Below are 26,821 nucleotides of genomic sequence, written 5' to 3' on the forward strand. Positions count from 1 at the left end.
GCTGTAGTACGTCCAAAGATCCATTCAGGAATACGAGTCACAGAAGATTATCAGTCCACAGGAACTGTACATGCTGCAATTTAAAAGTGCTGTTTTGTTCGTTCTTTTCTATAATATAAAATTTCTGCCAAAGAACCCTGTTAGATGCTGAAAAAAAATGTATTTGTGAATGTGTTTTATAAGGGTGTTTAAAACCTTCAAAGTTTTTTTTTTTTTTTTTTTGGTGTTTGCGCATCTGAGAGGTAAACTAAACTCGAATTAGAATCACGTTTCTGCTTGTCACATTCTGTAAATCACATTTGACCGGCAGTGTGTGTGCAGGTCTTGCAGGGATAGTTTTTGTCCAGTCGAGATTTGTCCACTTTTGTGGCTGCGTGTTTGCCGTATGAACAGCTTTGACCCCCTAGAACACATTTTAGGAGGCAGAGCTTGGCATGACCACTTATTCACCTCTGTCGCAAAACTTTGCTCGGGGCTATCAAAGAGTTCAATCGCGTGTGACGTGTTTTCGGCTTGCAGCCGATGAGAAGTGTCTGAACAGCCTGAAACTCTGAATGTGATCTGAAGCGTGCTTCGCAGAGTGATTACGTACCAGATAATTAGCGCTAATTTTTCTTTTTCTCTCTCCTGAAAACGGACAAACGTATTTCCATTTGCAAGGGTGTGCTAAGTTCGGAAGCTTGTCGGCAGAAATGCGCATCGGTCAAACAGGGCAACAATCCAGGAATTTGTAGGTGCATGAATGAAAGGCTGTGAGTTTTACATTTTTTCCCAAAAAATCTCTTTGAGTATGAAGCGCACAGAGTAACATGCAGCTGCATGAATAGAATTCCAGTATTAACTCCTGCCAAAACACACTTGCCAAGTCAAGCAAGGTAATTATCAGTCCCTACAAAATAAGATTGCAAATTCTCTAAACTCTTTTTTTTTATGACCACTTTTTCTAATCACAAGATAATGCATTGATTTGATTTTTTTTTTCTCAATATGTCTGTGGGGGGGGGGGGGGAGTGTACACTTGTAAATCCTGTTCCCTTAAAAAAATGTGAGGTACAAATTCTTGCCATATATACATATTTTTTTTCTTTTGCAGAATATATTTTCAAAAAGTCTGAATATTGTATTCTTTCTTCTTCTTTTTTCCTTCCCCCATTTTCTGTCAGATAAAACAAATCATGCTTTGCCGATTGACGATATACAAATTAGGTGATTAATGAACGTAGTTGCTGGATCATGAACATAAATCAAACCGAATGCCAGTGGAATGAAAAAGAAAATAAAGATGTAAAGCATGAATATGCCACTAGTGTGCTCTATGCTTGACCATATGTATTGAACAACTCATAGAAAAGAGGTATATTATAATTATTTTCGAGGACGAAAATGATCGCCAGAATTTGTAAAGAAAAAGACTTGCCAATTTTCTGGAGGACTGATTGTGATATATTATATATATATATGAATATATATATAGTTGTTTTTTGGATACCAGAATGTGGTTGGTACCAACTATATATAAATCTTTGTATCTGATCTGTATAAAGATAAAAACATATTGTTTTTCTTTTCTCTCGTTTTTCAGTTTTAATGTGTATCGTATTTATGTGTGTTTTTGGTGTTTTTTGAAGAAATATTGTCAGCTTTTTTGAAGGACTTTAAGAAAAAAAAAAGAACAGGTCATTTTTTCCTTCATTTTTCTTCTCTTGAAAAGATTATTAAAACTGATTGAATTGAAATAAGATCTCGCCTGATACGACTATGATTTTGAAGTTGTCCAGCTACAATCACTACAGCACAGTTGATAAATATTGCCCTGAAAAAAAATAATGCATATAGAACATGTATATATATATATATATGTTTATATAACGCCTAGATAGATCCTTGTCATTTGATTGGTTGTTTGACATTGATAATTCGTCCCATTTCACTATGACGTCATCATCTGTGCAATCTTAGATCCATACAATTTGCTCCATTGCACGCACACTGAGAGAGCCAGGCACACTACGCGTGTAAAACGCTTGCGTTTGCAGTGTGTGTATGCGACACCGCGCTAGCGTAAAGCGCTCAGTGAGCACTCTCGCGATCTCAGCTTCTATCGTTTCTAAATTAGTAAAACATCAAATGACAAGGATCTCTATAGGCGTTATATAAAACAAATAAATGTTTTTCATTCGTCCAATGGACAGAACATTTCATTCGGTGAAAGATGAAATGTTTGATCCATTCAACTCGGCTGCGCCTCGTTGAATGGATCATTTCATCTTTCACGTCATGAAATATTCTGTCCATTGCACTCATTAACATTAATTATTTGTAAAATATACAGTGCACTCCCTTTATATGAAATTCTTGCTACAAAGTAAAAATTCAGGTCCCAAAATTATCATCTGTACATCTTTATGTACTTTACTGTTAGACTATAACAAATAAACCAGTACCGAGGAATTATTTACAACAGGAGTTGTCTGTATATATGTTTTAGATAATATTTATATAGAGAGAGAAAAAAAAAGAAAAATATAGATATGTGTTACATATGTACATATCTATAATTTTACGTAATACATTATTAAAATGGTCTACATAAACGCTGGATGGTGATTGGTCATGAGGCAATCACATGATTAATACTGTAAAAGTGGATATTTTCGCGCACAGCTGGGTGGGGTAATTGCCCTGATATGCAAAGTTAGATGAATTTGCACAACCGCAGAAGCCAGCACACAATTATGCCATATGACAGTGAACTAACAGAGTAAAGTGTCAATATGATTTATTCATCAATACAATGAACAAAACTTCAGTCTTCTTTATGTACAGATATGTTCACACTGAGGAAGAGGCCAGATAAAGTTTTTTATATATTTTTTCTTCTTCATTTTTCTTTTTTATGGCAGTGCCTCAAACAACATTGAAATATTAAGACAGATATATACAAAATGCAATTCATGGTAATTATTAACAATTTACAATGAAGCAATGCACAAGGAACATACAAAAGTAAAATCTTTGATTCTTACAACTAAGGCAGGACGGAGTACTGCAGAAATGAAATGTATGCATATCTTTGAGAGAAATTGTCACCATAATGTCCTTCTAATTTTACCCCATTGTTCATGAGAGACACTGTTGTAGGCCTGCCTATAAAAATAACAGCAGTGTTATGTCAAGAAAACTAGTGGCCCTCGATTGCAGAATCGCTTCTTTTTCACATAAATATTTGAAAAATTAACTAAAATGTGGCATTGTGTGCAGCAGTGAGACACGAGAGCAATTCCCATTATTTCCGTTGCTATTGGAGGTCAGGGCATCGTTTTCAGCCATTTTTCCTTAGTTATGCCAAATCAATGACATAACGCAACAACATCTCCACAATCATTCTAGTGCTAACACTGTACTGGAGCTGTGATTTCAAAGCCAACGAGAAGTGATTTCTCACAGAGACCTCGCAATGCTTTGTCACAAGAGGGTAACCTTAAACATTTGTGTTCAGGTGCCACATTTACTCAACTTAATAATGCGTGATCTCTTATTCTCCCTACATGCCATATCTATGTTGTTGGAAGTTGCAAAGGGCGTTTCGAAACCTATCTAACTGTTTTCTGCAACTCTTGATGTCATCAATCAACGGCACGTCCAAATCACTCGTAGCAAGATATGTTCACACCGCTCAGGGTCGACTGCTCTACAGAGTCTACTTCAGCATGAGATCAGGGCTTCATGTAGAACAGAAATACATACATTGATACGACTGCATTGTTTACGCAATCGACAAAATTTAGTCTTGATTTGATGCAACGACAAGATATGGTGTGCTATAGGGAGTGCATCATATGCCAGTTGCAAGATGATTTTGAAAGAATACACAGTCAAGGTACCCTGTCATTCCAGCTTTGCTGACACACTGCCAAATTTGCCAGTTCAGGTCAGAGCTACCAAAGGGGGAATGTTTTGTACCCTGGTGGACAAGGAGGAAGAGGAAGAGGAGGAGAAGCAGAAGAGGAGAAGGAAGAGTAGGAGGAGAAAGAGGAGGAAGAGGAGGAAGAGGATGAGGAAGAGAAGGAGGAAGAGGAGAAGGAGGAGGAAGAGGAGGAGGAGGAGGAGAAGGAGGAGGAGGAAGAGGATGAGGAGGAGAAGGAGGAGGAGGAGGAGGAGAAGGATGGACAACAAATCATCACTTCTTGACTGAGATGTTGGACTTGGACCGCTCCACCCGGACCTCGCTGACGGATCCCTCTATGGTCTCGTTCCCGCCTCCCGCCTCCGAGGCGGCCGCGGCCATCTCCCTCGCCTTGGCCTCCTCCGAGAGTCTGTCGGCCTCCCGCTGGGCCTGGACCCGCTTCTCTCGCTCCTCCCGTTCCCTTTCCGCTCTCAGATGGGCCAGCTACATACAAAGACGCAGACAAGGCTGAAAGGCATTTTTCTTAAAGGTGCAATCCACATTCCACAACGAGCTTGAGTCTACCTTGATAAATGGGTTGAACCTCGCTGAACAGAATGATAAAATGCTGCAAAAGTTATCATATCATCATTACAGTACCACTTCTGAATTCCACTACATATCTCATATTGGAAAAAATATTAGATTCATCAATTCTGCTCAGAGAGAAATTTAAGCAAGTCAGAGAGAAATTTAAGAAAGTATGCAAATTTGACAGAAAAACTCTAACTTTAACTCATTTAAGACAAGTCCCGAGTATACTTGGGCAGGTGTGTGTGGAAAATGCGTGTTATAGCATGATCAGTCCATCCTCTACGGGTTAGCCTTCTATATACAGTGTATATTGCAAAATCTTTGAATCAGTTGTAAATTAGCAATCATGGTAAGATGCTTTGGAAAAGTCTGTAACTGAAACAAACAGTATTATATGAAAACCAACAAGAATCAAATGAGTGCAATTTTTGTTGTTGTTGTTGTTGTTGCTGTTGTTGTGCTCTACCTTGTCAAACACTTAAAGGGATGGTATAGTTTTGGTTGAGATGGGGACTCAGATTTTAACATTTTGCAAGATAATTACAGTGTACAAACCACTTATGAAATATGAGAAATCATACAATTTTAAGAGGAATTCAAAGTTTCTTTAATGAAAATCGGTTTTGAAATGGCTGAGATATCCAAAAACAAAGTAAAACAAAGTGATCCTAACAAAAAGTGATTCCCACCTTTCATCAGGACCACTTTGTTTCTGGATGTCTCCACCATTTTAAAACAAATTTTCATCAGATAAACTTTGAATTCCTCATAGAATTTTATGCTCTTTCATATTTCAGGAGAGGTTTGTCATTATCTCACAAAAAGTTGGAAAGCTGTAAAACCCAATCTCAACCAAGACTATATCATTACTTTAACGGTGAATGGCAAAGGTTGCAACAACTAAAAACAAATGCATTGGTCGGGCCATAAAAGTGTCATTTCAGGAGCTTTGAGTCTATGTTAAAGGTAGGGCATCCCATTTGCATGCCTTAAATGAAGAGTTGTATAAATACAGTGGTATGTTGAAGAGAGTATCATTTTAGAAACTCCCATAAAGTATTGAAAGTGGAAGGTAACATTTAGTACATTTTCATTGACCGTTAGATTTTGAATTGAATTTTTTTTCGGGGCTCACCGTAAATTCCAGTACATTACTAGCCTACCTTTGCAGACCCATGCACTGCATGTGTGTCCATCATGTATATTTTGTGAAGAAAGTTCATCCACACTTACAAACATTTCTATATACATTCTTGCCACACACTCTATATGTTATTACATCAGCTCTTATACTTTTAGATTTGTGTTTATAGATAAAAGATACAGAAGACTGCAACAAAAAGGCTTAAGTGCGGCTGACACACAGAACTACTGAGTAGTTGAGTTTTGTGCATTACCGGGGTATTCAAATTGTAGATAAATGTTGACTTCCAAATTTCTCAGCAGTGGCCTAAACAAGTCCCCTGAGGTTCATATTTAATGTTTTGCTGCATTTTGGGAGGTCTGTAAAAGGTATCCCCTACCTTTAAGATCAAAGAATCAATTCCTACAACCCACCTGACGCTCCTCACGGACCACCGCCCGCTTGGCCTGCACATCCTTCATGTGTTCGTGGGCGGGGAAGAGCTTGCGCAGGAGGAAGATGTTGATCTGGTGGGTCCAGAAGTTGAAGCGCCTCGTGTCCTCGCTCATCTCTTCCTCCATCTCTTCCACTGCTGGGTCACGAGAAAGTGGGGGGGGGGGGGGGGGAGGGGGAGGAGAAAAGATAAATTTGGAATCCCATTTTCTTTGCTCATTTTTCCGCTAATAAATTATATTCCTTTTTGGACAGTTTCCCTATGTTTGCGTTTGTTACATACTCAAAAAGCTGCATCACTTCAGTGATCCCTCACATTCATTCCCAAGTTGAATTATCCTTCAGGTTTATGTCAGGTTTAAGTGTGTGCGTGTGAGTCACACAAACATACTGCTATAGCTTCTCACCATTTGAGCATTGAGATTTAAGGATTTCTGGGACGAACACTGTTCTAGGGCTTTTTATAGCTCAGTCGGTAGAGCACCGGGCTAGCAATCCGGAGGTCTCGGGTTCAAATCCCGATGGAATCCCATTTTCTTTCCTAATTTTTCCACTAATTGTATTATTATCTAGCAACAGAAAGGAAAAAAAATGGGTTGGGATAGTCTAAAAGATGAATTCCATTTCCTTGGACTTGGAAAGCCCACCTCATAAAAAAAAAGATGGCCTCCAAATGTTGCTCGTCAATGAGACCAATCACATAAGTACTTTGAACTAGACCAGGCCCTGGGATCTTTGGTCGTCTACTATTATACCCATCATACACAGCCTCTAAGATGTGGCAAAAGTCCAACACGCAATGGACCCAACTACACTTATGTTTTGCCTGGTCTCACATTGTGCAACCCTACATCCCCAATCCAAACCTCCCTCCAACACCCTTGAGATTTCTACAATAGATCCTGGTCCAGGATTTTTACAAAGACACCCAACAGTTCCTAGACCAGCTAACAAAAGTCCAGTATGCCACAGACTCAACTAAATTTCTGTTCTGTTGGTCTCACTGTATAAACCCCACCCCACAATAGATCCTGGTCCAGGACTTTGATAAAGCCGTCCAAATAGTTCCTGGTCCGCCTCGCGAATGCCTTGCAGAGCAACCAACGAAACTACACCTTTGTTGTGTTTGGTTTCATTATATAAACCCCACCCCATTACAAATTCCCTAACAGTTCTTAGAACACCTGGCAAATGTCAAGCATACAACAGAGCCAACTAAACTTCTGCTTGCTCTATTTGGTCTCGCTGCATTAGCACCCCACCCCCCTTTTTGATCTCCATGTAGATTCTGGTCTAGGTCTTTCACAAACTAAGTAAATCAACAGTTCCTGGTCCTTACCTGCTTCCTCCTCCTGCTGCTGAGCCTCCTCAGCACCCATGGAGAGCACTGACTGGAGGAGGTGGGTCTGGGTCTCCGTGGCACCGTCCACCGGTAGGCCGGCGTCCCCCGCCACCAGCGAGAAGGTCGAGGTGACCTTGGCTTCTGTGCCAGCCTCTGTGAAAATAATTGGCAATTGACATGGATGGAAAACGATGTTCAATAGAGATGTGTAGTTTGAAGTAGTACTGGTCACAGAATGATATCCATGAGGATGGTGGTTATGATGATAATGATGATAGTAATTTTGATAATGCTAATGATGATAGTAATTTTGATAATGCTGATGATGATACCAACAGAGTTAATCACACTAATAATGATAATGTCAATGGTATTTCTTAATGTTAATGGTAAATAAATGATACTGTAAAAATGGATTTTTTCGCGGGACTAATTTTTCGCGCTCCGCGGGGTAAGAAGAGTTTCGCGTGTTTTTAATTCTGCGGAATCAAGACATCAACTACTGAAGCATATGGCAAGCAAAAATATTTGTGTGCTTTTATTTTTGCGCCAGTTTCAGGTTGCGCAAAATGCGCGAAAATTTCCACTTTTACAGTAATGGTGATAACAATAATAACAATCATAATCATACAGTGTAATTGCCATTGTCATCATACTCATAATTGCAATGGTAACTGTCATCATACTTGATCATAACTGTAATAATACGAGCAATCTCAACCATAATCATAATAACAATCATAACCATAATCATAATAATACACAAAAGGGGCATGATCATAAATATCAATGATGATATTGATAAAACTAAAAATGCTGTTGATAATGATCACGTTGAAGGATATACGAACTATGCTCATGTAGACAACAACATTTTAACAGCAGAGAGACAGGGAACAATGTGTGTGTATTGCTATCTCATCAATCTTAAATCTGGAGTTGTACATTAAGTACATTCTTTCCCGCTTGATGGTCACATGAATATAGCAGACGATTTTGCTCACCTGACTTTGACGGTTTCATCGGCTCGCCGACGGTAGTGCTGCCCTCTGGGACGATCTCCGTGTGTAGACTTAACGTCGCCACGATCGATCCAGTCTTCTGCAGAAATCAGACACATGTCAAAGAGTTGCACATGGGATTCACTGCCAAGCTCAATCAAACCTCTCCCTCAACCCTTAACCTGAGCTATCTTTGTGGAAGGTGAGTTGATATACACGTACATGTTTATCGCAGGACTGTTTAACAATGACAGATTCACGCATACAGGGCGTTACCACCATCAATCTCAGAAAAATTGATCTTGAACAATTTCACCCACTATATGCCAACTCCACCTCAGCTACCATCCTGAGTACTTATTGTTGTGAAAGTGGAAGCTTTTGCATAATTGATTTCATCACTCTTGGCCAATTTCAGTGAAGTTCACTTCTTCATTATCTTGCACATCGAACTATGTTGCACAAAACTGAGCATCTTAAAAAAAAAGTAGTACATCATTATTTTTTAGCAAGTTCAGTTGAGAGCAAATTTCTCAAAAAGATAAAGTTTATTTGCGAAGGTACATGTACTCCCTGTTTGCAGCAATGGAAGAAAAACGGGAGAAATGGGAAAAGGAGAGCCTACCTCAACCTTGGCTTCGGACGCTTTCCTTGCTACTTCCGATGATGACATGGCTCTAGGGCCTGGTGATCCAAAGTTTGAAGTTCGTGGTGAACCCGGGCCTGTATTAACTGGGTCATCTACATCATCATTGGGCTGTGAGGTCAGAGGTCAAATGAGAATGTTATGTCAATTTTATAAGGGAGAGATGCCACAATAAGTGGCCAAGAAACACAGCATATGACTCTTTTTCCTTGGTCTTTTATTTCTGGAGGTAACGTGAACCGAGATCATTAATTCTGTCAGACATAATCCCATAGCAATGTGCATGATATCATTATTATGATGATAGCTACAATCTATTTTGTTACTAAATGAACACAATAATCATAAGCACTGTCATTTCCAAAGTGGCTAGTAGTATTACCATTATCATTATTACCATTATCACTTGCATTATAGCATTGTTATCATTGTATTCATGTTTCTTGCATAATTTTATGTGAACCGTGTGAAGTTATCATAAAAACTCAATGCCAAAATTGTTATATCTTCTTGCTGTCTCTCTCTATGCTGCCGTGGGTTAAAGAAGTCAATGAGCATAATCATCATTACTGTCACTATCATTATCAATATCAATGTCAGTATCATAATTATCACCATCATTCACACTCTCATTATCCTAATCACCATGACGATCTCTATAATTGTCAATATTAATGTAACTATTACAAATACAACCATCATCACCATTATTACTGCCATTATCATTATCATTATCATGGTAAATACAGTATACACAGTCAGTATCAATATTGTTATCGTTATCATTGCCATCATCAATATCAATGTCAATATCACAATTACTACCATCATTATCACTCTAAATTAACTTTAGTATTCATTATCTTTATCATAGTCATCATTATCAGTATCAATATCATGTATAGCATTTCTAACATCAATATCACAATTACTTCCATAATTTTCACTATCACTGCCATTATCAATATCATCAATTTCATAACTAGAATTATGACTATCACAATCATCATCATCACCAAATTCATTTTTGTAGTAGATACCATCACTATATAATAGTGATATAATACTTAGTGGCCCTCTGTTGTTATTTGTTTGTTTGTTTTTTCATTTCAAATTTCTCCTGATCAGCTGGACTCACATGACTGGTCCTGGAGGTGGAGGGGTGCGTGGTGGAGCTGTAGCTGGTGTGGGTGTGATGTGAGATGACCGTGCTGGGACGGGGCGTGGCCGGGTCCTTGATGACCTCCTCCGTCACAAAGTACATGGCGCAGCCGATCACGGCCTCAAAGAAGTCAAGGAAGGTCATCTGTACGGCACACAACGACATTGTCGACTTCATCACCCACATACATATTTCAGTATGTCGTGCAAAGTTTGTCAATATCTCACCAAGCCATCAAATATTGTACAACCAGAAATTTTCCCCAGCATTAAACTTTCACAAATTTCGTGAGGGGCCAAAATTTGTGAAAATAAAATGCACACGGAAGGTTTTGTCTACACAATGCATCAAATGCCAGTGACACTACAAGCAAGTTTTGTGCCATGAAAAAGACCGTCAGCTCCAATTTGCGAAAGTTTCACGCCACTAATGTTTCTGTTTTTAAAGTATAGTAACTGTTACAGCACAAGAAAATCAAAAAAGTACAGTTAGTAAATTCCAACACATTTCAAGATAGTAGAAGTGACTACAAACACAGCAAGCATGTTCAAAGAGTGTATATCTATACAGAACAGAGTAACTCACAATAGCACTACTCTTCAGGACTATAACACCTAAATATTGCTTGCCAAGAGCTCATTCGCTCCCTAACTTTACATGGTATATGTTTGTTTGTTTTGGGGGGTTTTTGTGTCACATTCATAGCTACATGACTGACATTAATCCAGGATCCATAACATTAGGATCAATTCATGAAGTGGTCTGCGAGTAAATACACACACATCTCAGTACAGTTTCCACACACAAAACTGCTGACTTACAATTGTATTAAGGGTATCTTTGGATCAGCAGTTTCTGCAAACTTGTTATATTACTCTACAAATTCACAAATATTGACTATGATAAGATATGATTATTCCCTGAAGTCCATTTGGGTCTTTTGTGACCACACAGAATTTCAAGAGGACAGGGATGTTATTAGAAAATTTTGTGAGAGAACATCAAAAAGCCTCCGGACTGTTTTCGCCACCTTAAACCTCACCTCTAGTTCCAGGTTGCAGTCGTGGGAGTCGTACGCTGCTGGGTCATCGCAAGACAGGATCTCCAAGATCCGCTTTGCGGTCAGGTTGTCATTGACCAGACCATAGTCGTTCATAGTGTGTAGGAAGTCACGCATCTTGAGCGTCTGCTCATAGGGCGGATACTAGGGAATGAAAAAAAAATTGTGATGTTTATGAATTAATCCTTTCATTTCCTGGGAGTACATGATGTTGGGATGTTTTGCTAAATTCTTCATCAGAAACACATGAACAGAGATACACAAAAACTGTTCTTCAGCTAATCCTGTGTGCACATTAGCTGCATCTACAGACTGCCATTCACTTCACAAAAATTGTTCCTGTGTTTTGAAATATTAACCACACTGCTGCAAAACATTAAAAAATCTACTCTGATAGAAGACTGGGGAATCCGCTTTTACAAACGACATGAGGAAATGGTGTCATTCCCTTTTATGATAATGGTCAAAAAATTTGCATTACCCAATGAGCTTTGAGCCTCTTACTGCTTCTCAAGGTACATCTGCATATCACAACTTCTTCAAAGTGTCAACTGGTGAAACTTCCACGAATATCACAACATCAAGCAATTTCATACACCAAGCATGTTCTGGGGCTGATATTATAATTAGAATCTTTGATAGATAATTGGTTTGATTGATAATTGAACTACAAAGTTGACAAAGACTTCATAAAGATGCGTATACCCGGTTCAGCGGGCTCGGGGAAATGTGTCTATAAAGCGTAAGCGCTAAAGAGGAGTCCTTGCATAGGTGTCTGTAGGAAACTCGCGCCGTCCTTCCGCATACGCATTCGACTAAACCACTGGGTCTATGTGCCTTTAGACAACACCTTTGGGTGTAACAAAGTACCTTGTTTTGACTGCATATCGCCTGGTACACCTCATAGCACCTGTCCATGTAGCCCAGGGCGTTGACGGCGTGGCGTTCATCAAAGAGGAAATTCCCCTGCACGTCGCAGGCGAAGGGGACGATGTTCTCTGTGATGGTCCTGGAGAGACACCAGGCTAGCATGGGACCGCATCCGGATCTGAAAAAGAGTGTCGCCATGACAACATGATGATGCAAGCAGGGATGAGGTCAACTGCGATTTTGTGATATCAACACTGAGATTCAGCAGGAGAGATGTGGTCATTCATTACGAGATGCTGTCTCATGGTCACAAAAATTTTTCAAGATTAATCTTTAAAAATGAGGGAACGAAAGCAATTGCCCTCTGAAACATAAAGAGAGAGAGAGAGATGAATGGCTCTACATAATACAGCGAGCAACCAGAGAGGATTAGGGCTAGGCAGCGCTGAACACTGGTACTGGTCCGACGGTCCCAGACTGGTAAAAATCACTGTCAGACTAGCAATTTTGTCAGGACTTACTAAATTTACTGGTCCAACATGAAAGGTAAAAATATCAAAACTAACATTGTCAGGACCAGTTAAAAAAAAAAAAAAAAAGTGCAGCACCAGTCAATCTAAGGTTCAGACCAGTAGGAAAAATGGGTTAGTGTGCAGCCTTGGGTTAGGACTGAAAGCACTTCATGGTGTGTCTATTGGAAAAATCTCCCCATGATATGTCTTGAGGACCATTCAACAGCTCAATAATTGGTCTTGATATTCATGCACTAGACTTTCTGCCATTCCTAGGCAAAAAAAGTTAACCCTTAAATAACAACAATAGCAACAACAGACAGACTCACTGGTGCTGATCCCTGTAGAGATGGTAGGCCAGAGTGATAAGGTGATTCAGAAATTCCCTCATCAGGAGCTTGTCCAGGGGGGAGTGGATGTCGGTGGCTGCCTTGTCTGAAGCTGCAGCCAAGACACAAGTGTATAAGGGGGAAAAATGTATATTCCTTTAATAGTTCATGTATATACATGAATCAATGAAAATTAAAATACAGGCCATAAGCCATTATCTCTTTTGAGATAAAATAGATTTTTTTTTTCTCTTTCTTACTCAGGGGTATAATCATTGAGGTGTAAACCTTAGATTTCATATGATACAAACAACAAACTGGAATAACAATGGTGGCAATGATGACAAGCACAAATGCATATCACAGTCTCAGCCCCAACCCCAACCCAATCACACTTGTAAACCTAATCATAATCATCGCCATAATCATGACACCATAACTAACAACAACGATGATGATGATAGTGTAAATATTACTGTCATTATCATTATAACCCCAACTTTGCTGGGAACCCATTTGTGTGCCCTAGTAGAGAGGGGCATGAGTAAAGCATCTTGTCGAAAGATGTCTACACCAGGAGGGATTTGAACCTCTGTACCTCTTGTCAAAGAGTCCAAGGCTTCATCCACTCCATCACATTGTTCCCACAATGCTGTATAAGACAAGTTTTGCTGTTGTTGTTGTTTTTCATGTCTACAAATTTGGGGAGTAGACTTCCATTTCACAACATCAAGTTTTCTCAAAAATATTGCCTACGCTGAAAGAATTGCATATTACGCAAAATTGTATTCCTCATTACATCACTGTTGCTCTAAATCACAAAATCAAACACACTCACAAAAATAGTTTTACGAGTCCTGATTCACAATATGAAATATCATGTTCCAAAAATATGAGGTGATTACAGTATCAGAAACAGAATGATAGAGAGAGATATACAATGCATATAAATAGCGAGGGAGATAGATAAAGATAAATAGATAGATAGAGAGATAGATAGAGTGAGAGATATAGAGATAGAGAAAGAAAGAGAGAGATAGACAGATGAGATAGATGGAGAGAAAGAGATATATATAAAGAGAGATAGACAAAGATAGAGAGAGATAAGCTATGGTCACACTGGCAAAAGATCGAGAAGCTCAAGATCGCAGTTTTCAAGATCTCAAAATTTTGTCAGTGTGACTGCAAACTGCCGGCGAAACTTCACAGTCCAACAAGGGATATTTCCCCACCCCACCAAACTTCTCGGTCTTTAGTCAGTGTGACAGCGAGAAACTGAAACTTCGCAATCTTAAACTTTTCAATCTTTGCCAGTCTGACCACGCCTATAGAGAGAGATAGATACAAAGAGAGAGAGAGGGAGAGATGATAGTGACTCACCCAATATTCTATCCATCTCAGCCAGGGTGGCATCCAGGTGGTGGAAGCGGCAATCCTTGAGGAACCTCCAGAACTGGAGCCGAGTCATGATGAAGGTGTTGTCTGGCGAGGCGTCGTGCCCCAGCCCGCTGTAGTAGGAGTAGACCTTCTTCAGGGCCGTCATGTGACGCAGAATGACAAACATGACCTGAAAGCGAGGAAACAACAAACAAACAAACAAACAAACAAATAAACAAAAATCAGACGTTAATGAGGTATAAAAAGACATTCATAGAAACTTCTCCATACAGTTACTACATAAGTCCTGTAGAAGTTTTAATTCAGTCCAAAGTAATGACGAAAAGAAAGCACTATAATGGCACAGATTTAAATCCTGATGCCAAGCTTCCATCCTAACTTTTCAAACTCAGTTCAAAAGATTTAGTGAAAGAGGTAATCAGATTTTTGCTTCATCTCATTTCATTCACTTTTATATCCTGTTAAGGATGGGCGGATTTTGCTACAAAACGCATTTCGCATAGCCACTTGCCTGAGTATACTCGAGACTCATCCTCAATGGGTTTATTTCCAATATGTTCCATGCATGACTCAGTATTAAACATACAATTGTAAAATGAAATTACCATCAAGAATTATGAACACTGTCACTAGTTATAAACTTGCAAATAGACTTTGAAAAAAAAAAGAAGTTATGAAGTAGATGTTCGGCAATCAAAATATTATTGGATAGGAGAGGGCTGCTCAAAAGTTGGATTTTTGAGTTGCAGCTCCTCATAAAGAAACATGTGTATGGAACATGCATGATATGGCATGAATATCATCAATCAAATAGGAACTGAGTGATCATAATTTCATGCTAATAGCTGGTGACCCTGTACTGTGTGTCTTTTTGTGTCACTTGGTTGAACAATGAAACCAAGACAGAGTGATGACATTGAAACGAAGGCAAAGCATGAGAGCAAAATTATGACAAATCAGTAACTATGAAATCATTTGACCTTCATTCAGCAAGTTTGAACATGAGACAGCTCAATATTTTTCCCCTCTCCCCTACTCACTTGGAGAATTTCTTCATTCTTTTATTCTCTTACAAAAGATTATATTGAAAAGGAATTCCTTCACCATCTATCTGTTCAATTTGATTCCTGTGTTATTTCTAGTTTGACAATTTTCATTAATTGCAATTATGTGTTTTAAGATTTCATCTTAAGTCATATTACACCCCTCGCACTGTTCTTTCATTCAATATACCCTGCCACATAGCTTTTTGGCGAAAAACTTGCAGTGGAATTTAACATACAGGAGCATTTTGATTGTGTCTATGCCTCCTATGCACCACACAAAAGAATTTGAGCTTCAGAACTTACGGTGTTCAAAATGAAATAGTAAACTACCCTTAATAAACATTTACAGACATTGCATCCTGAAATGTATGCTTCAACGAGACATCTGTGGGCCATCTAATTTGTTGACTCTTTATGACTAATGGAAATTTTTAAGTGGACATCCTGGTCATTAGGTGCATGAATGTTTGTGTGGTGGATGAATGTTTGTGTTGACATGTTTGTCCTGGCTCAGGACCATGGCTTGTTGGTTTGACCACATGAAATTGAAACATCTGACCAAACATTTGCAACGAGTCATTAGGATTTAAGGCACCATCTGTTGCAGCTATAAACAGCCACAACTTGGACGACCAGAATATCAAATAACGATAATAATAAGAATAATAAGAATAAAATAATGACCATAATGATATTAATAATTAACAATAACAATAATGCTAATATAACCCCCCTCCCATCTGATCTGATGGGTAAACTTGATACAATGTATTAGTAATGAGCTCTTCCAATGTGATATTGATCTCCAAGAGACGATAGAAGAAATGATAATAATAGTAACAAAAACAATAACAATAACAATAACAATAACAATAATGACAATATAAGCCCCTCCCCCATCTGACATGATTGGTAAACTTGATATTAATGATAAGCTCCTCCCACCTGTTGAAGCTCCTCCTCCTTCTCCTCCTCGCTGAAGTCCTGCAGGAGGTGCTGGAGGTCAAGGGTCAGGGACGGGCCGAGGGTGTTGCGGCTCTCGTCCGTCCTGGCTGTCAGGTCTCCCAGGTCTGGGGCTGGGTAGAATACAGAGAATTTATCATTTTTACTTTTGCCCAGGTCTGGTGCTGGGTAGGACACTGAGAAGTTATCATTTCAAGTTTTCCCAGTGATTGGAATAGTCAGAGATTCTTGGGAGTTCATCAGAACTTGTACTGCAAATGAAACTACAGATTAGACAGGCATAAAATTAATTAGGTACTTCTCTTTCTTCTTTTTTCGCACAAGTAATTTTCCACGCTCGGCCGAGTAAGACATATTTCGCATGTCTTTAATTTCACGGAATTAAGATGCTACACAGTGACACATAAAGCAGGCAAAAATATCTGTGTGCTTTTATTTTCAAGCTTAGTTCTGGCTGCGCGAAATACATGAAAATTTCCACACTGTGAAAACTTGCACTTTTACAGTATGCAATGAATTTCAAAGATGCTAATTTCATGGGGACAAGATGAATAAATTTCTGCAGAAAATAATACTGCCAGGACTTGACGGCTTAAATTGTTTGGGTTTGTATCAACCTACCAGGACCGGCTGGGTCTGGAGTCCTGGTCCTGATGCCAGAGATGTCGGGAGTGGTGTTTCCATCGATGGTGAACTGTGGGTACTCGGCCATGCGATCCTCCACGAAGATCCCATCGAATATTCGGCCGTTCTTAAAGGTGAACACACCCTACAGTCAACAGAAACCAAAAACACTTTCATCATTCCTGGTTGTATTCATCCCAGTTTCAATAAAGTCCCTGGTGCAGAAATATTCATACATCAAGTCATGTTCTTGTGCAATTATTTCTTATCTCATCCACAGGCAATGGTTCACGACACAGTTGTACATGTACTTCCGTAATGTGGTATGCACAAACTGTGAGTTCATTTTTGTTTTTTCCTCTCATTTTAGAATCAAAAGTACTCTGAGTTTTAGACATTCATCTCAAAATGGGAGGCTAACACAAATCACAAAACATGAACTTTAATCAATCCTGCTTGCCTGTGTGTATGTATGTATGTATGCGCATATGTAGGTATGTACATTGTATGTATGCTTGCTTGTTTATTATCTCCACCAAAGAGGTTATGTTTTTGTCGCCTTTGGTTTGTTTGTCTGTCTGTTGCAAAATAATTCAAAAAGTTGTGAATGAATCTGGATGACACAAGGAACAGATGAATAAATTTTGGCAGTGATCGTGATAACCATCTGGATCCAGTTTTTTTAAGGATTATTATTGGCAAATAGGACAAACAAACAAGGGAGTTCAAGCTGCATTTATTTGAGGTGTGCACACACACTGAGCACACGCTCGAGGCATAGCGTGCAGCTACGTGCTGATGAGGTAGGCTTGAGACACAACACAAAGGCTTCTTTTTATCACAGGGAAATATGGGCGATTTTCAGCATGCATGCATGGGTGGAGGTCCGTGCTCTCCAAGTGCTTTTCTAGTTTTCTTCTGTTCTGCACTCACCCGTCCACTCTTTTTGTCGTGCATCCATTCTCCTTCGTATTTGGCTCCATTGGCGTAGAGGAAGACGCCGTAACCATGGCGCTTGCCGTAAACGAAGTCCCCGATGTACTGGTTCCTGAGAGGGTACTGGGATCCCGGGAGACGCTTCAGGTACCACGTGTGTTCCCCATGACCATGCTAGGTAAAGGGGAGAGAAAAAAAAAAATGTCACTCAAGAAAAGGTGCCCATTAAACAAGAGAGACTCAGTGGGTCTTGTGCTCACTGGAGTATTGCAAGTTTACCTTTCACACGTTCTTGTAGACTATCACTTAAAAAAGAACATGGCGAACTTGGGGAGCACAGCGGGGCTCCAGGGAGACATGGGGTCTGTTTGTACATACCAGCATTAATAACTGCCATATTTGTAGAGGATATGATTGACCTTTTACCTTCCCAACCGTTAAAAATTCTCTGCTGCTCCTGCTGATAAAGGGTTTGATAGAACCAAAAGCTCAACAACTGTTGTAGAATGGATCAGAAAGCAAACACTCTCACAGTCTTAACCCTATAAGGGTGGGGGGGGGGGAGAATCTGCCCCCCTCGACGTTTCGCGCTACAATTCTGTAACGCGAGAAGGCCTCGTTGCGAGGCTTCTTGACTTTCTTTGATCAAGTCACACGCAACTTTTGAGACCAAATTTGCAACATCCGCGCAAACTTCTTTGAAGCCACATCCATTTTTGTAACTGCAAGTCACCCCAAAACGGGCACAATTTTGTGATTTTGTGTACATTTCCTATGGAAAACATTGTTCTGTCATGAAAGTCATAAAAACCTGAAAGTCACAAAAACCGGAGGGGGGCGGAATCCGCCCCCCCCCCCCCTCCGGTTTTGGCATAGCCAAAAAGCCCCGCCTGATTAGGATTAAGGCTGCTGCAAAGGAAGTGTGTGAACACAAGCTACAGCGTAGGTCCACCCGACCTTGAAATTAAAGCTCCAGATAGTTGAACACAGTCTGAACGCTCCATCTGTTAGCCTTTCCAGTGATACACATTATGAGTCCCATAGAGTCACAGGGAGAGCGGTTCTTTCTCACCTGTACGCCTTTGTCCCACTGACCGCTGTACGACTGGTTGAGGTCCACCCATCTCATCATTCCCTGGCCATGCCTGTTGTTCTCCGCCCACTCCCCCTCGTAGACGTTCCCAGACCGGTAGCGCCTCACGCCGTAACCGTGACGATTGTTGTTGACCCAGTCTCCTTCGTAGAATGAGAGCCCATCGGTGTCATAGCGAATGATGCCCTGCAGAATCATGCCAATGGACAAAATGTCTCGTCATTTAAATAGTAAAACAGTGTGGATGCACACTATTAAGTATCAATAAATATTCAAACATTGCGACTTGATTTTATCTTGCACACAATTCATATAAAAACAAGTTAACAGATCACATCGAAATATCATTCTATAGGCCTATAGTTACAATAACAATATTTTGTATTAGAGGGTATCTAAAGTAAATCATATATGAAAAGGAGGCTGATTACAAGAGTAATTCTATATACGAATATGTCAGGATGATAGCAAAGTGATTTCCTTCATGACAATAAATGAATTGAATCCATTGTGAGTGGGTGAGTTTGATACTAAAGAGAATAACTCTGTTACCATTCCAGTAATGAACAAATAATGTTAATGACATCTTGTGTAACAAACAAGTGAGAAGACTTATAGTGCCTTAGTCCATAAAATAATAATCCTGTGCAAAAGGGTAGAGTTTGGGATGAATGGAGGATGAATGGGGGAGGGGTAGAATTTTTGCATTTGTTTTGTTGTTGTTGTTGGGTTTTGTTTTGTTTTTTCCAGCCTGTCCCAATTGTATGGGTAACAGAGAGCAGATTACTGAGGAGGGAAACTGCAGACATTGAGCAGTCAGAGGGGGATTATAATACATCAAAGAGCTGGTAACACGGGGATTCATGGGTGATCCCATTGAATTGATTTTCATTTGCTATCCATTGGGGTACATTTAAAAAAAAAACATGATTTGCACTAGTCAGCAAATGTGCATCGAAACATAGGCTCATCAGTAACAATTGACTCCAGTCAAGATTTTTTAGCTGTGTGTTCTTAAAGGACAAGTTCACCTTCATAAACATAAGGATTGAGAGAATGCAGTAATATTAGTAGAACACATCAGTGAAAGTTTAAGGAAATTTGGACAATCGATGCAAAAGTTTTTAAAATTTTTGTGTTGGAACCACTGGATGAGGAGACTACTAAGGCTCATGATGTCATATGAGTACAACAGTATCAAGAAAATGTAAAGAAAATTCAACATATTTTCACTTTTTTCACATAATAAAAGAGCACTTGACTTGCCTCTTTCTAAAGGCAATGGGAATAATATTACCCATAACATATGTCAGTAACGAGTCAAGGGAATGTGTACTTTTTTCAAAAGAGGAAATTTTGTGAAATTCTCTTTATATTTTCCTTATATTGTTGTACGCATGTGACATCATACACTGCAGTAGTCTTCTCATCCAGCGGTGACTGCACAAAACTTCAAAAATTCATAACTTTTGAACGGATTGTCCAATTTTCCTCAAACTTTCAATGATGTGTTCTACTAATATTGCTACATTCTCTCAATCCTTATGTTAATGAAGGTGAACTTGTCCTTTAAAGAGAGATCAGGGATAAAACTGTACACAATTTGTTACGGAGATTCTCGGATGTAGCCTTGCCGGGCCTACCTTCCCACTCTATGGTATCCCTACATGCTACTGGGTCTTAAATCTCTCATAAGAGGATTTCCACAAAATCCACTGCTCCGTGGGTTCAACAGCGGATCCAGAGGGGGGCGTACTAGGTGCACGCCCCCTTTTAATTTTGTAAAGGCCCCTCCCCTTTACGGAATTCCTGGATCCGCTGACTGTACATACTGACCGTGCCATGACGGAGGCCCTGCTGCCACTGTCCCGTGTAGGAGGATGGGGAGGACATGCAGCGGAAGGTCCCGTGTCCATGCCTCCGCCCCTTGAGGACCTCCCCCTCGTACATACTGCCATCCGGCCAGGTGTAGGTGCCCTTCCCCGTGATCTCATTCATGTTGAAATCACCCTAGGAATGATAATGAAGATAACACTAATAATAAACACAGGAGTAGTAACAACAACAACGACAGCAAACAACAAAAACAACAACAACAACAATTATTATTATTATTATCATTATTATTATTACTATTATTATGATGATTATTATTATTATTATTATTGTTATTATTATTATTATTATCATTATAATGATAACAATAATTACAATAATGGTCATCGCTGTATCCACTAAATCTTCAGGATTTTATTTCACAATGAATTTACAAACTTACATCATCAACAATTTGCTTGTAAATAAAGACACAAATAAATGGATTCTGTGACACCTTACTTTTATACTGAGCATTGAAAAAAGGGTATTCGTTGAATTGATTTAGGCCTAATGTTATTTGCTGACTTTGTCAATCATAATCATTTTACAACTCCTATGTATCATTCCTAAGCAATACTAGTAGCATGCTATTTGTGTACAACACAGGCATGTACAAGCTGTATATGAAGAATTAGAATACAAAAACAGGTACTAGTAATTGAAATTTCTAAAGTTTTTAAAGGTCATCATCAAACAGTGAAAAATGGAATCTTTTCAATGATAATGAACTCATTACATAACAAGAAATATTTCAAAGATAATATTAGAATTACTGCATACATGTAACGTACCTTACATGTATCTTAAATCATTATCTCCGCCAAGGGAGGAGGTTATGTTTTCGTTACCGTTGGTTTGTTTGTTTGTTTGTTCGTTCGTTCGTTCGTTCGATCGTTCGTTTGTTTGTCCGTGTGCAAAATAACTCAGAAAGTGGTTAACGGATTGGGATGAAACTTGCAGGAAAGGTTGAAAATGACACGAGTAACAAGCGATTAACTTTTGGTGGTGATCCAAGAATTTTTGGGGCATTTATGAAGGATTTTGATATTTTGGCAGGTAGGGTCACTGAACTTGGGAGCTCAGGCTGCGCGTATTTGAGGTTTGCATGCGCACACTAAAGTGCATGCTCTACTTTCTGCTGGGGAGAGGCGCGCCGCGCATCTGAGGGTTTATGACGTAACAAAGGCTTCTATATTGGGAAATCAGGCGATTTTTCTGTGGGTGAAATTTTGAAAATCACTTACATGTATCTCTGTGGAAGAGCAAGATCATTAGTGGAAAGTAACTGCTTGGCGGAGGTCTGTGCTCTCGGAGTACTTTTCTAGTTTCCTATGTTTTTTCAGCACATTAACATATACAATTATTATAAATCTGAAATATCTCAAGTGGGTAAAAATGGATATATCTGTTTTGCATTTAAACTCTACTCACCTCATACTTGACACCATCTGTCCACAGGTATGTCCCCTTTCCGTGCATGAGACCATGAGAAAACTGGCCCTGTGTCATAATCAGTATGTGTTGTATTAAACCTTAGCAAGGCAAAGGAATTGTGAGTTGTTGTTGTTCACTTAATTTTAATGGAACTTTGCCAGGTAGGCAATTTGCTCCAGAAAATACATTTATTCATTAATTGAATCACTTAAATTTGAATAAAAAAAACCCTACAATTCAATATGCTATTGACAACTAACATTTATTATATCTAAATTGAATATTCATACACCAAATGATTACAGGAAATAAAGTAGAATTGTGAGTGTTATGGTGCTTCTCTTCTACACCCATGTGTCCTACACATGTAATACATCAACATCTAATCATCAGCAGACCTCCATCTGTTCACAATAGTCTTGCTTTTTCATGCAGATTTTGTTATTTGTACATTATCACTAACTTTATTATTGTTGAACATCAGCTAGATGTATGAATGTGGCACAGCTGCACATACCAAAATACATGAGCAATTTGTACAAAATAAGTAGTAAAAAATCACCTTTGCATGTACATACACAGCTAGTGATCCCATTTGTATTTATAAGTGGGATCAAACTTTAAAGTCCAATTAAACTTGTGAATATTTTGAAGTTATTGAAAGGTATGAAATATTGGAAAGTATGGATGCTTATTTCTATGGCCCGAATTCATGAAGGTTGTACATGGTATTGAAACCATGGTTTAAACCATGGACAATTTGTATGGAGCGTGAAGTGTCACACGGCCTATTTCATTACGAAATCAGTCATTTTGTAGCATTTCGTTGACAAAATGATGACGAAATGATAATTTCTTTAATGAAACAAAATGACTGATTTCATAATGAAATAGGCCATGCGACACTTGGCGCTCCATACAAATTGTCCACGGTTTAAACCAAGGTTTCAATTGTACCACCTTCGTGAATTCAGGCCAAAGAGTCTGAGTCAAACATTGCTGAACAACAACCTAGCTAGACACTAGTAGTAGACTGTCTAATCATATACAACAAAACTGGCATAAACATCAAAAGATACCTTATAACAATGTCCACCACTGAAATATGCCACACCGTCATTGTCGTACAGGCCACGAGTCTTGTCACCTTCATAACTGAAAAAAATATATGAGATATTTCATCATTAATAAACAGGGGCCTAATAATTAAACATTAGATATTAGATATCATTGAGATAGCCTTGAGCAGTAGATGGTCTGAATTATGTATGATGATGCCCTGTAAGTCAAATGGGGTGTTGCAAGAAAGTTGCAATCAATTGCAACTTGCAACTGATTGTCACTGGCCAATCAAAATCATTGTTGCATGCATGTCTTCTTAATAGGGCAGACCCTGAGCCAATCAGAATGGTTGTTTCAAAATTAGCAATTATTTGCAATTAATTGCAACTTTCTTGCAACACTCCCAAAGACTTGTAGAGGGCCATTCAACAGAGAGTTCAGTGTGATGTATCCACGAGGTGGTTAATTTAAGCCATCTGGATTAAATAGCTTCCGTTTCCAGTGATCATTGAGCTCAGACTTAAAGGCATATAACTGATGTTGCCTCGACAGTATTGGCACAAAGCCTATTCCAAGAATTATCTGTTCTATGGTTGAAAGAGTTTCACCTCTTACTAACGGGACACCTTCCTTTCTACAAGTTAAACTTATGACTGTGTGTAACTTGATCACTGACAACAAAGAGAATCGCTGGATCAAAATCGTCCACATCATTCAAAATCTTGAAAACTTGAATCATCTGCATTATGCATATTAACGTCTATACTCTGGGGATGGAATCCCCAAAGACACAAGTCTCTCAGAATGTGACAATTATGATTTAACTTCAGACAAAATCTTGGTCTCTCTCCTCTGAACGGATTCAAGCTTTTTTGCATCACTCTTTGCAAGTTCATTCTAGACTTTACAACAATATTCCAAGAGCAGTCTGACTTGGACCTGTAATACACAGTGAGACTAACACTTCCTTTAACCCATTGAGGACGAGTCCCAAGTATACTCAGGCAAGCGTCTATGGGAAATGTGTGTTGTAGCAAAATTAAACCGTCCTCAACAGGTTAATAGTCAGGTAACTTAAAGTCCTTTTGATCAGACCAAGTACTTTATTTGCTTTGGTGGCGATTTTGTGTACAAGAAGAGTAAAATTGAGGTTATGAGAAAAATACACCTTAACGCCCTTTCCCTTTTGACTGTCTCAATAACTTTGAGATTTTCATTCTCATCATGTGAATACATCTACGTCAGTACGTGTACTAATGTACTAATTGATACCAAGGTTGTTTTTGTTTTGTTTTTATATTTGTTTTTTACAACCACTGTACATAACATAACATTACATTTTTGTGATTGAATTTGAGCTGCCATATCCATGACCAGTCCTCAAACTTGGCCTAGGCCCTAGATACATTAGCAGTCATTATTTATAGGACACTTAGGAACCTCCGCTATTTAGGCGAGTGTTTGTGCAAAAACAAATAAGAAAACTGAAGCCGCTTTTGCGAGACAATTAGAAATAAATGTATGGTAGCCCTACTACATATCGACCACCCTTATTGAAACCGACCGCGTATAATTCGCGCACTAAACACTTAGTACGCACTTCTCTGCGCGCAAAGCACATAAAAATGGATTTGCTTTGAATGTAGATGAGGATGGTGTGGAAAAATGCAATAATTCACTGTTTATTAACGGTTTTAATCAAGGACAAAATTTCGAATGAATATTTTCACCGAATCGTAATGACAGCACAATGTAATGTCTATGGAAGTTTCTAAAAGGCTTCTAAAAAGCTTCGTACAACACGGTGTTCAATACAACTCGGTTTGCGTGCATTGTCAATGCAAAAACAGCGGTCGATCCTAATAACGTGATTTACCGCGGGGAGCTGAAACGAGGCCACGCAAGTTCGTCGGCGATATTTTTGCACTGAAACTTTGAATCAAAAAGGGAACAACGGCATTTGATAGAGCTGGATTTTCTCAGTCACGTAGGTCAAGTTTTTTACGTGAATTTCAGTGTTAAATATTCTTATCAAGCAAATACACATTAGGCGGTCGATTAGTAGTAGGTCCAACCATACTAGGTACACGTATCTATAGGCGCCTGGCCCCGACGGCCGAGAAAGGCCGAGACTTCACGGCGTCGGCGGGTGGGTCCTCAACCCGCCCAACGACGGGAATGGCGTATCCCTGCATTTTGGTGCAGGAGTAGGCAGGCGACATCTATTTTCCTTAAAACCTAGACTATCGCCTTTCTCCTTCTGTGATTATCCGATTTGTAAGTATAATGATAGATCTGGTCAGATAATAATAGAATCTAGATCTAGATTTTTCTACATGTATATCTAGGGCCTAGGCCAACATTAGACTGTCTAGACTTAAATTGTAAGACGTCTAGATTAGAATTCTAAACGGTCTAGGATCTACTAGTCTAGTTCTAGTTCTGGCTAGCTAGCATCCTCATCAAGTTAAGTTGATGAGTATCCACGGGGCGCTCCTGGTACTAACAAGTGCTGGTGGTTCTACACAGTTATACTGTGGGAGCCTCGCGTTCGGTGTTCGGGCTGGTTGCAGTTCTTCTACTCTCTAAAGCAGACTCTAACGTTAGTTGATGTGTAGTTAGTAGTACAGTTGAACATTCATAGCATCTAACGCATATTTGCATGTGTGGGACTGAGTATCATTAAACGTTAATGAACGTCGTAGTATTAGATCTAATTAACGTTAGGTAATTATCAAGTATTGATAAAATTCACCTGATGCCAATTTCAGAATTATCAAACGTATATCTAATATTTACAGGAATATAAAATGCCAAGAAACACTGTGAACTTTTAATATCAATGCTAAAAAGTTAGCAATGCTCACTGTTCAACGATTAATTCTGCTAGAGTGGGTTCATCATGTTCTGGAGGTGGAGTTGGTTCTTTAACCGGTTCAGCGTCCTCTGCGGGAGCTGCTTCTTGCTGTTTGTCATCCTGATTTTCTTCAGCCGCTTCATCCTTCTTTTCCTCTGCTGGTGGAGGTGGTTCTTCGACGACTTTTTCAGCCTTTTTAGAGCCTTTTTTGCCACCTTTTTTGGAGGCCATCGCCGTTCTTTTTTTCCGGCGTAGTCGTAAATGCTAAATTTTATAGCGCCATCTGCGTTTGATTATGGTAGAAGCTTACATAGCAACTGTTGCTAGGCTATTTTTCTACCTAATCTTCTAGTCAGGAACGAAATGCAAAAGTATTTTGGGGCAATAAGAATTGGATTGTTCGTATATATTATACAAATATGGACTCTATATCAGAAGAAGGCCTATATTACATTTTCAATACCCCACTCCTCGCCCATAATTAATGAAGCCCACAGGCAACAACATAACAGTGCCCATGAAAAAGACTAGGCGTTACTTCCGGGTTGTTTC

The 26,821-nt window shown here is 39.2% G+C and overlaps 1 protein-coding gene across 2 annotated transcripts; it reads right to left on the bottom strand.

The window, feature by feature from the left end:
- Nucleotides 1-4,143: 4,143 nt before the first annotated feature.
- Nucleotides 4,144-26,510, bottom strand: LOC140234146 (radial spoke head 10 homolog B-like). 2 transcript variants are annotated; one of them, XM_072314222.1, is made up of 18 exons: nucleotides 26,280-26,510; nucleotides 23,430-23,505; nucleotides 22,348-22,416; nucleotides 20,875-21,048; nucleotides 19,018-19,224; nucleotides 17,943-18,119; nucleotides 17,007-17,154; nucleotides 16,368-16,498; nucleotides 14,359-14,545; nucleotides 12,979-13,090; nucleotides 12,138-12,315; nucleotides 11,250-11,411; nucleotides 10,184-10,351; nucleotides 9,025-9,156; nucleotides 8,403-8,499; nucleotides 7,396-7,551; nucleotides 6,038-6,192; nucleotides 4,144-4,390 (listed from the first exon to the last, which is right to left on the bottom strand). In XM_072314222.1, exons 1-18 carry the CDS (start codon nucleotides 26,498-26,500, stop codon nucleotides 4,181-4,183), a joined length of 2,760 nt encoding a protein of 919 aa, XP_072170323.1. In that variant the 5' UTR covers nucleotides 26,501-26,510; the 3' UTR covers nucleotides 4,144-4,180. The 2 variants fall into 2 exon arrangements, with proteins under 2 accessions (XP_072170323.1, XP_072170322.1); XM_072314221.1 differs by having other exon boundaries at nucleotides 6,038-6,195.
- Between the last annotated feature and the right edge of the window lie 311 nt (nucleotides 26,511-26,821).

This window comes from Diadema setosum, chromosome 10 (assembly GCF_964275005.1).
Source record: "Diadema setosum chromosome 10, eeDiaSeto1, whole genome shotgun sequence".
NCBI classification, from domain to species: domain Eukaryota; kingdom Metazoa; phylum Echinodermata; class Echinoidea; order Diadematoida; family Diadematidae; genus Diadema; species Diadema setosum.

What these genes read in the sequence shown, in the direction of transcription:
- LOC140234146 (XM_072314221.1), bottom strand. Translation starts at nt 26,500, where the DNA reads ATGGCCTCCAAAAAAGGTGGCAAAAAAGGCTCTAAAAAGGCTGAAAAA. An exon ending in AGTGGGACAAAGGCGTACAG is followed by an intron (nt 18,120 to 19,017) that starts GTGAGAAAGAAC and finishes CCCTTTACCTAG; the next exon opens with CATGGTCATGGGGAACACAC. An exon ending in CGATATGCAGTCAAAACAAG is followed by an intron (nt 11,412 to 12,137) that starts GTACTTTGTTAC and finishes TTCATTCCCTAG; the next exon opens with TATCCGCCCTATGAGCAGAC.